Below are 13,577 nucleotides of genomic sequence, written 5' to 3' on the forward strand. Positions count from 1 at the left end.
CCTTGTCCCATTCTGTTTTCGCCAAACGCCAACTAAAATGGTTTTATTCAGTCATTTTCCGTTCAGACTCACTCACCAAACGTTGCCTTAAAAACAAGAAATATGAAGTTCCAAACGCTATTTCTTGTTAAACAGAAAATTGTTTGTCCAATCTAAAATTCCAATTTTTGAGTAACTTCAAGCTATGCTAAAAAATAGTAAGCAAAACATGTTAAAAAAAAAAGTTCGTTTCAAAATCTTGGATAGCTCGAGCATAACAATCATAATTATAGTCAATAAAACAGGCTCAAGCAAGGTTAACCAAAAATATTGGAATGTTCATAAGCGCCCAACATCTCAACAATAATTCAAAGACCAAATTACACCAAATTGCAATGTACTTTGTTGTTTTTATAAGATCACTAGAAAATACCGACCAAAGAAAATTTTTAGGATTATAATATCCTATTTGAAAAGGAGAAAATTTGAATTCTACAATATTCAGAAGAGTTTTCAATTAATCAATAAATTGCATATTAAAAGAAGCTTGAGGATATGGATTACTTGGTCCAAGAATGGAGATATCCTTTTGACTTTTGAGTTGTCTACCAAAGTAAACACAACAGTTTTTTGTCATACACAACAATTCATGCATTATATAGTTGTACAATACAACATTTTAAAACACCAATTGTTGTGTATGATAAAAAATTATTGTATACGAATCAGTTCTCATTGTTAATTATACCAAGTTACACTTTTGGCCATTGAACTTTAAATGACTTGTCTGTCATGACTATACAAACCCAACAATCTCTTAGTTGGAGACATGAACAACACAGTAACTCAAGTAATCTTCAAACCAAACAAGTCTTCCAAGCTTCCAGTTTCCCAAGAACAAGCTAAAACTCAATCAATTTCCCTTAGTTGCAGCCGTCCCTCTCGATCAAATACCAGAGCGACTAGTTAAAGCTCCCCCGAGCCCTAACTGAATATCGATCATATCATACCCAGTCATGGGCAGAAGTTGCGATAGAAACATCCCCAATCTCAATCGACTTCTACAAGCATGTACCATCGACTCTAGAGAATTTTAGTGGATAAACATTCTCCAAAATCAGCAGTTCCCAGGAGAGACTTTAACATTCGACTTTCAGTCTTACAAACCCATTATTGTTTCCACCCAGTGCCCAGAACACGACTCATGCTCTTACCAAAATCTCTATTCGGTTTAGACTTCCGAACTCGCTCAGCTGACATCCCTGTAGCTCCAGGCTTCAAGTCTGCAAATTGAACCCTCTTAGTTCTAGTAGATTCAGTGAACCCAACTTTCTCATTCATCGACACCATGTATAACGACCCTCGTATGAAGCCTTGGGCAATAACCAGATTCTCATTGAATACCTTCCACTTTCCACCACCAATTGTCCAACTGAAATCAACTTAGTTAAAATATTGTTAAGAAGAAAAAAGTGGGAGTCCATTTAGAAGGAGCCAAGCTGATTATTTGGGCCAAGAGAGCACCGATTTGTAATCCTTCCACTGTTCGAAGCGGGAAGTTATCGCAGCTCTGTGAAGCCAGCCTAACGCATTGCCCTCTGCTCTAGGAACCAAGAAGCCCAAGCCTTCGCTCTAGCCACTTGATCCAACTCCGAACTTGGAACGGGCAAACCAGATTTTGCAACAGCTTGACCCAACCAAACAAGACTCAATCTCAGTCCAACCCACTTTAAAGCCCTCACTTGAGTCACAAGCTCGCGTTACCAAACTCGGCGATAATTGAAGTCCATTTGATGTATAAATAATCGGAAACACTTTCTACTCCAAGCGATGTGGGATGTGAAACGAAATCTTTTCATCCTCATTCTCTCTTTATCTCTGTCAAATACTGTGATTACTAATTTACTTAAACACTCATGCAACTGATTTCAAGTATTTTTTTTAATCAATGGATTCAGAACTGTAAACTGAAAAAAGAGATTGTGGAATAGTTTTAAAAATTGGAATTTGTTTACAAGTTTTTTGTGAGGTGTAATTGATAAACTATGATATTTGAGTAATTGGAATCATTCTCTCGAAGATTCAAGTATGAAGTATGAAACTTAGACAATATATATACCTGTTTTCTTCTCTTTTTTCTGTCTATGAACCGAATCCAACATGATTTCTCTACAAAATCTGTGTCTTAATCCTAATTAACACTCACTAACCGGTTACCCCTCCAGATGTTGCAGAAATTTTCTTGAATTCACTCTTTTTTCACAATTCAATGTCGGTTGCTCCCTTTCTCTCTGATTCAAGTATTCAACCACCGCCAAAGACTTGAGAAAGTGGAGGAGTTTATCAATTAAATGAGTTTATATGCTTTCCAACTTTTCGTAAATTGCAAGTTACTCCCCATATCTTTCGAAAATCTCTCCCTTTTACAATTGTGGAAAGTTGTTGAAATTTGAAAATAAAATAAAATTTATAGTCAATTTGAGAGATCGTTTTAAAGGTTTCGAAGGGATACTTTTGGTGATAGATTTTTGAATAAAAAGTTAATTATATAATAGATGTTTAACAAATAATGTGAATAGCTAAAAATGTGATTATGGTTTAAAAAAAAATCTAATAAATAAAAGATTAAATAATGATGTTATGTTTAATATAACTAACTTAATTAATCATGGCATTGTGTTTGTTGAAAGGACTAAAGCTGAACAAAGTAAAAATAGTAAAAATATTGTGTTTCACTCAAACATACTAGCAATTGATGAGGCTTAAATGAAAAGGAGTTGGATAAGGAATATAAAGCTAGCTAGACTTCACAGTTCTTTGATCCAAATCCTTTTTATAAATTTCAAAATTTGATTCAAACCATTTTGTAACATATATAATTTTAAATAATCAAATTTATACCCTTATCCATAAGATTAATAGATATCCGACTCATTTATAATATTATAAATTACAAGATTGTTATACATGTCACGATGATATTTTACTTCATACTAAAATTACGACAATTCAAAATTCATATTTTACAAAATACTTACGATAACATTTTTTCAAAAAAAAAATGGAAGTCTATTATAACAAATATGCATGAGACAACGTAGTCATCAAGTTAAATCATAAATAAAATATATGTCTACCGTAGAAAACATATGTTTAACATTGCACTCAGAAAACATTTACGCTCTCATAGTATGTGTTGGATAGGGAGAAAGCATCATCATCAATTGGTGATTTTTTTTAGTTGACGTGGTTATGTGTTTGATTAGAGGAGAAAGCAAATTGTAGGATGTCGATTGAGAATTTCTTTGAGTTATAAATGTCAACTTGACTACGAGATTGCAACGACTCCTCAGTCCTCCATTTGGATTTCGGAAATTATAATTACAAAGAAACAAAGAGCTGTAGGGAAATCAAAGAATTTTATACATAAATGGGACAAATTATAAATGGAATAGATTAGTAATAATCCATACGCAACACATTTAATAAAAGATCATTTAAAATTTATTTGATAATCGTTCTAAAAAGGTTCTATTATCAAATTAACAAACAGTTAATTAAATTGATTTTATAACTATTTATTATTTACTTTTATATAACTAAATTAAAACTGTTTACCACATCATTGATACATTAAGATAATATAAAATTTTGGATAGACTACTGATAACAACCACAAACATATTTTAAAATTGTGATCTTGGTTGTAAGACCCATACAATATTATGATCCTACCATCCAAAAAAGATTTTGATCTAACAAGATCGAGTTAGAGGGTAACATTTGTGTATGATTGTTAGATGGTAAGATCATGGGTAAGATCTTAAGATTGTACATATGATGCTTAATATTAATACATATGGTATTCTTGTACAATAAATATCTTAAGATTGTACATATGATGCTTAATATTAATACATATGGTATTCTTGTACAATAAATATTTATTCCTTAATATTAGAAATTTGGTCTTATGATTCTCTAAAATTTGAAGTTCAAGTTCAGCTCCTTTTATGAATTTGAGTGTTAATATTTGATATAAGTTACAACCCATATAAAAGAAATTAGTTTGTGTGTTAGGATCTTTCGATCGCGATCCGATCTTATGATCACAATCTTGTAAAATACAAAAACAATCTTATGTAAGATTTCTGATCTTGACAATCTATATTGGAAAGAATATTAAAATCATAAAATTATGTTAATGTATAACTTGGAATTTGGTGACCCGACCCGAAACAAATTGAAGAAACCCAACATCAAATACTGATGTGAGAAATGTTTGGAGTAGGCTTAGGGTCGAGGCCCTAAGTCGTATGTGATAATCACTATTAAAATAATTTGGTAATAGAAGAGTTCTTCGGTTTTCGGCTTCCTGCCTATATATGGAGTAGGTCACATCGACCGAACCACATTAAGGGGGGTGTTTGGATAGGAAAAAAAAAAGACGGTGCTTATTGTTTATTTCCACCACAATAAGCTAAGTTTAATTGTTTGGATAAAATCCTTAAAAATAAGCTTATTGTGTTAGAAATAAGCTAAATAAGCTAATTTTAATAAGCATCTCCCCCCTTCCTTATTGCTTATTGTTTATTCCCACCACAAATAAAAGCTAATAAGCTAATCCAAACACCCCCTAAATCCATGTGTTGTTTTATTGTTGCCTTCTTGCATAACAAATTGAATACTTAATCCCACAAGATCAAAAACCTGACTTGAATATGAGCATTGTCGTTGATACAATAAAAATATAAACCAACAAAACCTCGGAATTCGGATTGAGTTCACATGGAGTTCATAGTTAAATTATGTGTTTGAAATATTCAATTAGCTAACCAAAGATGCAAGAAAACTAATCACTTTTGGAAAAATGAAATTTGAAATCCAAAGGACAAAAATGTGTCAATCATAAATTAGGAATTTAGAAAACCAAAAGTGAATTGCAATCTATTACTAAGTTGAATGACCAAAAATAATGGCCTTATCTCACATTAACTAAACATTTGAACATAATTATTTAATTTTTTATTTGTAGCATCTTACATTAATTAAGCATTTGAACATAATTATTTAATTTTTATTTGTAGCAGAGATACATATACATGATCAATAAATTAATAGAATAAAACGACAGATTTTAGGCACAGTCCTTGATTTAGCCACAAAATAGTGTTAATTCCAAATCTATGATGAGCTCGGCACGGTGTCGTTTACGTCTATAATTCGTCCTATAGTATATCACAATAATATTAACTCCAAGCAGTTTAAAAATAAAACTTATGCATAAAGTACGAGAATAAATTGTTGGGTTACAAATAAATTATTGAAAAAGAAGAGGTAAAAATGGCCAACGAAATGTGTTTGACCATTTTTAGTCATTCAATTTATTTATTTTGTCAATTTTTAAGTAATGAACTTTCTAAAACTGTAACTCATTGCTCGCGAATTTGTGCTTCTAAGATGAAGTATGTTGCATATTTTGGAGAAAGCAAATAAGAGTAAAGTATGTTGCTAAATCTGGTCCCAATAAACGAATATTTACTCATAACAATCCACACATAAGAAGTATGTTATCATTAAAAGATGAATACGAATGTTCTGTACTTAGCCTTTGCCAAGTTATATAACTTAATTAATTAATTTGTAAGTCCAGACTTTACAAAGAAAAATCAAGTGAAGTTAATAAACACAAACTTAAGCATCATCATTGGGTTGATGCTCTTTTGGGTGTCTCGTCAAAGCTTGATTAGTAATGATTGGATCTCATTCATTATTCACATGTCATCTTGAAACAAAGCTTTGTAAACAGAATTAGATCCACCACCCCGTTCATCTTTCTTGTCTCTTCCGCCGCCTATCATCGGAGTCTCACAAACCACGCTATAACCAGCCCTCCGTTGTTTCTTCCTTTTGGATTCTTTATTAGATACGGGTCTAACCTTGGTTGTTTGTAATGGCTTCGGAGCCCAAACCCTCTGCAAATCGGGCTTTCGGCCTGTGGATACGAACCTTTTAGCCCTCTCTCTCCTCTCACGAGCCTCAATTAACTTTTGTTCATCATCCTTTTCTGTGTCTCCTAAATCGAAGTTGTCAACTGGAGGATGCGATGGTTCATCTTCTAAAAATAATGAATCGTGAATCATCATCTTATTAGCAGCAGCCATCTCGTGACTACTATCCTCGCTGTTCAACATCATACCCTGATCTTCGTTTTCTTCACCAAATGGTAACAGGTCCATTTCATCGTAGATCTTCTTCACCACGTCTTCCAGATTCTGTGAATACCTGAAAATTGAATTTATCACAAGCAAATTATCAAACAGTTGGTGGGCAACTGAGAAATGGCTAGAACTTGGATACAAAAACTGTGGAAACTATCAAATAATCAAAGAAACAAACGAAGTACCTTGTTTTTATGGTTTTCTCGACGTACGCATAAAGACTGATATCACCATGAAAGCCTCCTTCCACAAGGTATTGAAAGATCTCCAATAGGGAACAAATCTGTTTCACAAGCTTCGTCTTCAAACTCCCCTTCATACTCCCTGCATATTCTGACTGAAGTATCTCCATCCGGAGCAAAATTTGTAATTCGTATCTTTAAGTTTATTAAGGAAAAGATTAGACCAAATAAAGATATATTACCAATTTACCAATAATATGTAAAAAAATAAAAAGAATAAAAGGATACTCTTTGACTAGGTATTTTGAGGTAGAACTTGGATCATTATCTTTATGTTCCTTTAAATCTTTGGGCTCTGTTAGTAGTAACTGTATGATTTCAGCAACTTGAGCAGAACAAGATTCATCAAGATTTTCCATATTTTTCTGCTTTTGAGATAACCAATAAATGGACGAGTTTACAAAACTCTCTGCCATGATCTTCAAGTCCACACCATCAGATTCAAGCCCCTCTTGAATTCTCTTAGGCAAACTACTGAAAAAAGCTTCTGGAGTTTCTGAACAAGATTCAAAATCAGCATCCCCCTGGATTCTTGACTGTTGAGAACTAATAGCCAATGTAAGAGGCCCATCGCTTTCTTGATGGCTTGCAGAAATATCTTCATTTACATCTGTTTCTTTTTGCTGAATTGAATCTGGACCCATTTTGCATGATCTATCTGGTATGTTATTGGAAGATAAGCTCTTGTTTTTCACTTCTGTCATCCAGCATTTCAGAAACTTCAACTTCTTTGACTTTTTCAAGCCATTGGCAAAATAAACCTCTGTTAAGTCCACATCTAAAAGCTCGTATGCAGCCTTGCAGAATGCACTCCATGTAAGGTCCCGATGTGTGTGTTTTTTAATCTTTCTTCTCTTTCCACCAGCTAAATGAACATATTTTCCAGATGGGGAAGTACCCTTTTGAGAATCAAAGTCACCTTGAGAAAGTTTATTCTCTATCAAGAGGTTTGATCCACCATCTTTTTGAACAAGAGCATTGTTATGATCTAAGAACAAGAGGACAGCTGAATGAACTGTGAATGGCTTGAGAATCCCTGTGTGAGAATCCCCATTGTTATTTGATATAGATAACAAAGCCCAGTAACCCTTGCTATAAAGAAAACTAAGTAAAATCTGCCATGTTGGAACCGAATGCTTCTCAAAGAACTCAGATTTTTCACTGGCTAATTGTTCAAGAACCTTATCAGCCAAAAAAATGTCTAAACCATCTTTCTCCTTTTTGGCAGATTTTGCAGATTGAACTAAAAAATGATCTGAAGAAAATTCTTCAAGTTTTTCACACACGGTGTACTTGTGAACAGATGTGATGTGCAACTTCATAATTCCATTGTTTAAATTACCCAAAAATGTGCTCACAGAGTTGACAACTTCAGCTTTTGAGCTAGGCTTTGATGATGCCTTTAGATGCAGCAAATTAAGATCACAGCATTTCCACTCTATGGGCTTACCATGGACATCCAAAATCTCGAGACTTAATTGCCCACGGATCCTTTTATCTAATTTAGGAGAATCTAGCAACTTAGATGAGATCCCAATAACTGGATATATCAACCCGAAAGAAACAAGCGCAGAACCTAGAACAATGGAATCAGCAGAGCAAAATCCCCAACCAAATTTCCTAATTTCATTTCCAATAATAGCAGATTGCTTCTCGGATTTATTGTTTTTGGCTTCTTCTTCTTCGTGGCTATGAATGTCAACCCAACAGAAATGTATGTCCTTACTATTAAATGCATCATTAACAGCACCAAAGCAGTCACGAAACTTAGCACCATAAACATCTAAATTCATCAAGCAATCATTATCGACATCAACAGACACAAACTCAGCTAAGGATTTCAACGATCTACAAACTGGCGACAACAAAATAACCAAATTTGAGCGGACATCGATGGGATCAGAGTGAATTTTACCTGGAAGATTCTCAATATCGAACTCCCAGCCATAGTCGCGAGCGAGTTGAAGCAAAGAGCTGGCTATATGTGAAGCATTTGAAGGGGAATACGTCAATTTGGTAGAAGAGATGGAATTAAGGGTGTGCGAGAGAGAATCTAGGGTTTGCGAAGGAGAATTGAAGGATACAGAAGCAGAAGAATAACTGGGAAGCAGATGGCGGAGCGTAGAGACAGAATCGAGAGAGGAGAGAGAAGAGAAGAAGAGCTTGAAGGAGAAAAGAGAAGATGAAAGAGGGGGGGGAGATAAAAGAATATTGGAGGTAGCAAGAATGGAGGTGATGTAATTAGGGTTAGGAAATTGGGATAGAAATGGGTTGAGGTCTACGAGAAGAACTATACGCTGTGTTTTTGAGAAATCAATGGCGTCCGCCATTCAAGCTTGATATTTTAAGACTTTCGGGGAGAGCACAGAGATACGGGGTTCTCGCTGTAGAAGTAGAAGAGCAGATATGCTTATTGCAGATCCAGGATGCTAACTTGCGCCGCACCAACGTGGAGAGAGAGAGAGAGACCGGGACAAAATGGGCGGCAATGTAGCAATGGCGGGAGAATTATATGAGTTTAAAAGTCATGACCGGTTTATATAATTTAAAAAAACGACGTATCATAATTGTTAAAGTAAATGAAAAAAACAATTAAAAAAAAAAAAAAACATTGTTAACGAGAATATACATTTTCAGTGTAATGAATTTTTGTTAAAATTTTGTTATTAAGTTTAAATTTTGTTGCGTTTTTGTTCCTGGATCACCCGACATGGTATTCTTATCTTTTATAATTTCTTTTATGCTCTTTTTATAATTTAGTTTTTAAAAAAAAAGTCAGCCAAAAATTCATTTAAAGAAATTGCAAAAGTAATACGTAATAAGTGTGGTTTTTTATTTTTTGTAGTTATAATTTTAGGAAAAATTTAACTTGCATAAAATAGTTTTTTTAACGTGGTTTTATTATAGATTTTGTCTCCAATTTTAACATTGTTTAGTTTTAAAGTGTTATAAATTATTGTCAACTCACTATATTGTCATTGTTCTATTTCTTCTATAACTTAACTTTCATTTTTTTATTTTTATTTTTTAAAACGGCAATGCACCCACTCTAAATCGAATAACATATATGTTCAAGATGGAACTTAAACCATTAACCTCATCGAAAAATGACATTTCATCATACTGTTAGGCTAAAAACTTGTTGGTATTTAACTTTCAATTGTTTAGATGTATGTTTGTGATTTGGTTTCTTATTTAAGTGTGACAAAACTATAACCATCAACTTCTCGTTAAAACGATTATCTTACAAAATAAATTTCATTACACATATCCTACACTACACTCTTTATTCAATATTGTTTTATCCTAACAGTGAGCAAGAACTTGGAACACTAATTAAGAGTTCTAAGAAAACAAAGAGCATCAAATAATCTAAAGGGCGTATTATGCAATAATGACATAAAACCTAACTCTCTCCATCTATATATAGCGTATAAGAATCGAATATACACCTCATTATACAGGTTTGAACACAAGTGTGTCATTTAAGAGCATATAAATGTCATAGTACAAGTTCCAAAGACATTAGTGTATCTAATTAAAGCTCCACACGTACAAACATCCAAGCTCCCACGTAATAATCCTTTAAAGCTTCATCTATACTTTGATAATAATACCAACAGTCTGTAACATCCTAAAATTTAAGACTTGGTTATTAAATAAATAAAGTGAATAGAAGAGAGATGGTGTATATAGTTAGAGCATTAAGAAGTAAGCATATCATTGGTTGATATGAAGTTTGGAAGGTTAGAAGTGAAAATTATAACATCTTAAAAGTTAAAGGATTATTGTGACAATCGGGTGAAACTTAGGTTTGACTAGAGATTTGACCAACTTAAATAACTTAGACTAAGTTGCGAAGATTATGATGTTGAGGGGCCATTTTGGAAGTTCATTAAAGCTTCTAAGTTAGTTTGGAGTTATTTTGAAAGAGGTTTTGAAATGAGGGACCGAAAGTGGCAAGTTGATAAAGTTCAAAACTAGTTAATGGGTCTTCGATCCCATTTGCTTAAAAAATAACGCGGTTAAGAGAAAGAGAGAGGTAAATGGTGAATTCTATTAAGCAAAGGAAGATTTAGAGTGGTCATTGAGGAATCAAGCTAGGAATTGAAGATATAAAGTAACATCAAGCTTGAGAGGTATAATTTCTTATCCTCTAACTCTATATTTCGAATTCAAGGTTTGGGGAAAACCTCAATGTCGAAATTAGTTTGATTCTTTGATTAGGGTTTTGGTTTCTAACCTCTCTTGAGTTGTTTTGATGATCTCAATATCAATCTCAGTCAAATCATCATATTGATGGGTTTGAGGATTTTAATGAAACCCCTCATGAACCCTAAAAATTCAAATAAGGGATTTCATGTTTATATGTTAGATTGGAATGGATTCAATGACTTATATGATTTTTGATGTCAATAAACCCAATTGGAATGCTCAATCACATCCATGATGGTGGAATCAAGTATGAACGTGAATTTTAGGTGATTTTAGGGAAATTGTGATGAAAACAACAGAATTAATTGTATGTGAGCATTTGATGAGTATATGATACTCGTAAACATGAAATGATACTAATAATATGATTTAAATGCAAGAACATGAAGGCTTGGGTGATATATAGTTGAATTTATGGAATAACTGGCCAAAAGGGCATTTTAGGAAATCTATTGCCATTATATAATGATTGACATATAATAAGTGAATGGCATTCATGAACATGAATTGACACTCTAGATATGTTATTGGAACATTAACACGAATGAATGGTAGTGAAGTTCTAGCTTTAGTGATTGTTTTGGCCCAAGGGTAATTTGGGAACATGGAATGGAATTAAGGATTCCATGGTTATATTAGGTACTTACAATGAGATTGGTTGTGGTTTTATGTACATGGAAACACCCAATGATGTATTAAATGATTTGTGAATACATCATATTGGTTGAAGAGCGTTTTTGAGCAACTTGAGCTCCTAACCCTTTCATCTGAGTGTTTGTAAGCATTATGAACTTAACATTTTGATAAAGGTCCTAATGATTAAGTAATCATGATTATAGGGTTTAATTGAGTATTTGAGAAGTTGATAACCTTTATTTAGTCTTTAATAACCACTTGGTAAAATTTGGTGGCCATTGGAGGTCTAGGGAACAAGTTACAAAGCTTTTAGCAAAATTCTGCACAAAAGGTGACCTACACATTTGACATGGGGGCGTGTTAAATGTTCTGTTAAGTGTATTTTTTTGTGGAAAACCTAGTAAATGACATCCGATTGCCCTCAAACTTTATATATAAACTAATAGGAAGTAAATAAGTCTGTGGGGAATATCTAAATGTTAAAAATTTTAGAAGGGTATTTTGGTCATTTTGTTGACCTTCACATTCATGTTATATATGTGGTGTTTGAGAGTGTTGATCTAAGAAAAAGAACTAGAAGAGGACTAGCTAACCTTCGTATGCTTGAGGTGAGTACGTGTGGAATTTTCCCACTTTGGGGTACATGACAAAATGATTTTTATGATAATGAAATACTAAAGCTTTGATATACAAAATGTTTCGAAATGAAAATATTAAATGCTTTTGAAAAGAATGTCTTGAAGGCAAAAACGTTTTTGAAAGTAAAGAATGTTTTGGAAGAACAAATGTTTTGATATGTGAAATTTATCTTTTTAAAGTATATTTTTCTAGTAACATATGCTATTGAAAATGATGATATGTGTATTGATGACGAGGAATGTGAAAGCTACAAAAAAGATAAAAAGACACAATGAAACCTGCTCGGGCCATGATACCTCATAAGAGATAGATGTCCTAATTGATACGATGCCTTGATAAATTGATTTGTTCTTTCCACCTTGGTCTAGACCTGGGAGTGGTTCATTTATTGGGCGTAGACCTTAAGTATAAAAATGGCAACGATTTAATACCATAATTAGTCGTTAATGAAATAATTGAATGTAATGTGAAATGAAATGCCTTTTGAATTATGTTAAGTCCAATAAAATGTTTTGATATGGAATAGAATATGGAAAAATGTCTTATGAAATGATATGATATGATATGTTATGTTATGTATGAGACAATTTACATGAAAATGCTTTGAAATATTTTTGATAAAAATATGATAAAGGTTTTGGGTCGCAAACCCACGTATCTCACGAGACATGATTGTTAAGTATCTCTTTTTAATGTCGTGTATCCCAGGTTCCACTTAAGGAGAAAAGATGATATATGAAAGTTAGAAGTTGAGAGATAGAGAATGGTGTGGAACTTGTTAAGTTCCTTATTTATTGTATTGATGTGATTCTTATTTGCTTGTTATTGTTGTATTGATGTTTAATAGTGTTAGGTGCATTTCATGTACCCATTTTGTAGCTTTATTTCATAAAAGTACATTGCATATAGGCTTAAACTCATGCATTTTGCATGTTTTTCGGGATTTTTCATGAGGTAATTTCATTCACATACTTTTGTGATATTCCAGGGACTTTTGGAGGTAGGATATTGTTGGAGGAGGTAAATAAAAGTTGCGGACAAAATTTCAGGACTTGCGGAGCACCGAGGAGCAAGATATCAAAGAAATGAAGATTTTGGCTTTACAGAGATTTACACGGCCGTGTAAATGCAAGCCTTGCGTTTACGCGGGCCGTATAAACGTAGATTTCTGCACAGTATATTTTTGCGTTTACGCGGGCCGTGTAAATGACAATGTTAATTTACGCGGCCGTGTAAACGTAAATGCGGGTTTTAAAGCAGTTTTTCACCATTTTTAAAGAGGGGAACCGACTTTTTACTTTGGGGGGTCGACTTTTGGAGTAGAGAAGGCGATTTTTCTTGAGGACTTTGAAGTTGATTAACACTTGGGAACATTTGATTTCATTTTGTAAGAACTTTAATTTCATTTTCTAGATTTGTGATCTTGTTCTAGTCATGAGTGGCTAGAACCCTAGATTCTCCAACTTTATGTCTTGACTTCTAGTTGTGATTTCAATCATATGACTTGATGTTTTCTTTCAATTTTCTATCTAGTGAATTTGATTTTGTTTCAATCGAATGTTTGATTCTAATTGTGATTCTTATTGGCCATTTGAATTAGGGTTAGATCATTCAAGTTATCTAATTGCAAAATCCGTAATTGTTT

General features: G+C 33.2%; 1 protein-coding gene and 1 long non-coding RNA gene across 2 annotated transcripts; both read right to left on the bottom strand.

Moving 5' to 3' along the window:
* Nucleotides 1-1,447: 1,447 nt before the first annotated feature.
* Nucleotides 1,448-2,288, bottom strand: LOC145148219 (uncharacterized). Its single transcript, XR_013729119.1, has 2 exons — nucleotides 2,099-2,288; nucleotides 1,448-1,857 (listed from the first exon to the last, which is right to left on the bottom strand). It is a non-coding gene; the product is annotated as an uncharacterized LOC145148219 (long non-coding RNA).
* Nucleotides 2,289-5,589: 3,301 nt separating this feature from the next.
* LOC145148230 (LIM domain protein) lies at nucleotides 5,590-8,932 on the bottom strand. Its single transcript, XM_079075124.1, has 3 exons — nucleotides 6,671-8,932; nucleotides 6,386-6,577; nucleotides 5,590-6,264 (listed from the first exon to the last, which is right to left on the bottom strand). The coding sequence occupies exons 1-3, from the start codon at nucleotides 8,770-8,772 to the stop codon at nucleotides 5,754-5,756; spliced, it is 2,805 nt and encodes a 934-aa protein (XP_078931250.1). The 5' UTR covers nucleotides 8,773-8,932; the 3' UTR covers nucleotides 5,590-5,753.
* Nucleotides 8,933-13,577: the final 4,645 nt, after the last annotated feature.

This window comes from Lactuca virosa, chromosome 1 (genome assembly GCF_052849685.1).
Source record: "Lactuca virosa cultivar CGN04683 chromosome 1, Lactuca_virosa_CGN04683_v6, whole genome shotgun sequence".
Taxonomy (NCBI): domain Eukaryota; kingdom Viridiplantae; phylum Streptophyta; class Magnoliopsida; order Asterales; family Asteraceae; genus Lactuca; species Lactuca virosa.

What these genes read in the sequence shown, in the direction of transcription:
- LOC145148230 (XM_079075124.1), bottom strand. Translation starts at nt 8,772, where the DNA reads ATGGCGGACGCCATTGATTTCTCAAAAACACAGCGTATAGTTCTTCTC. An exon ending in TCAAAATACCTAGTCAAAGA is followed by an intron (nt 6,578 to 6,670) that starts GTATCCTTTTAT and finishes ATAAACTTAAAG; the next exon opens with ATACGAATTACAAATTTTGC. An exon ending in GAGAAAACCATAAAAACAAG is followed by an intron (nt 6,265 to 6,385) that starts GTACTTCGTTTG and finishes TTCAATTTTCAG; the next exon opens with GTATTCACAGAATCTGGAAG.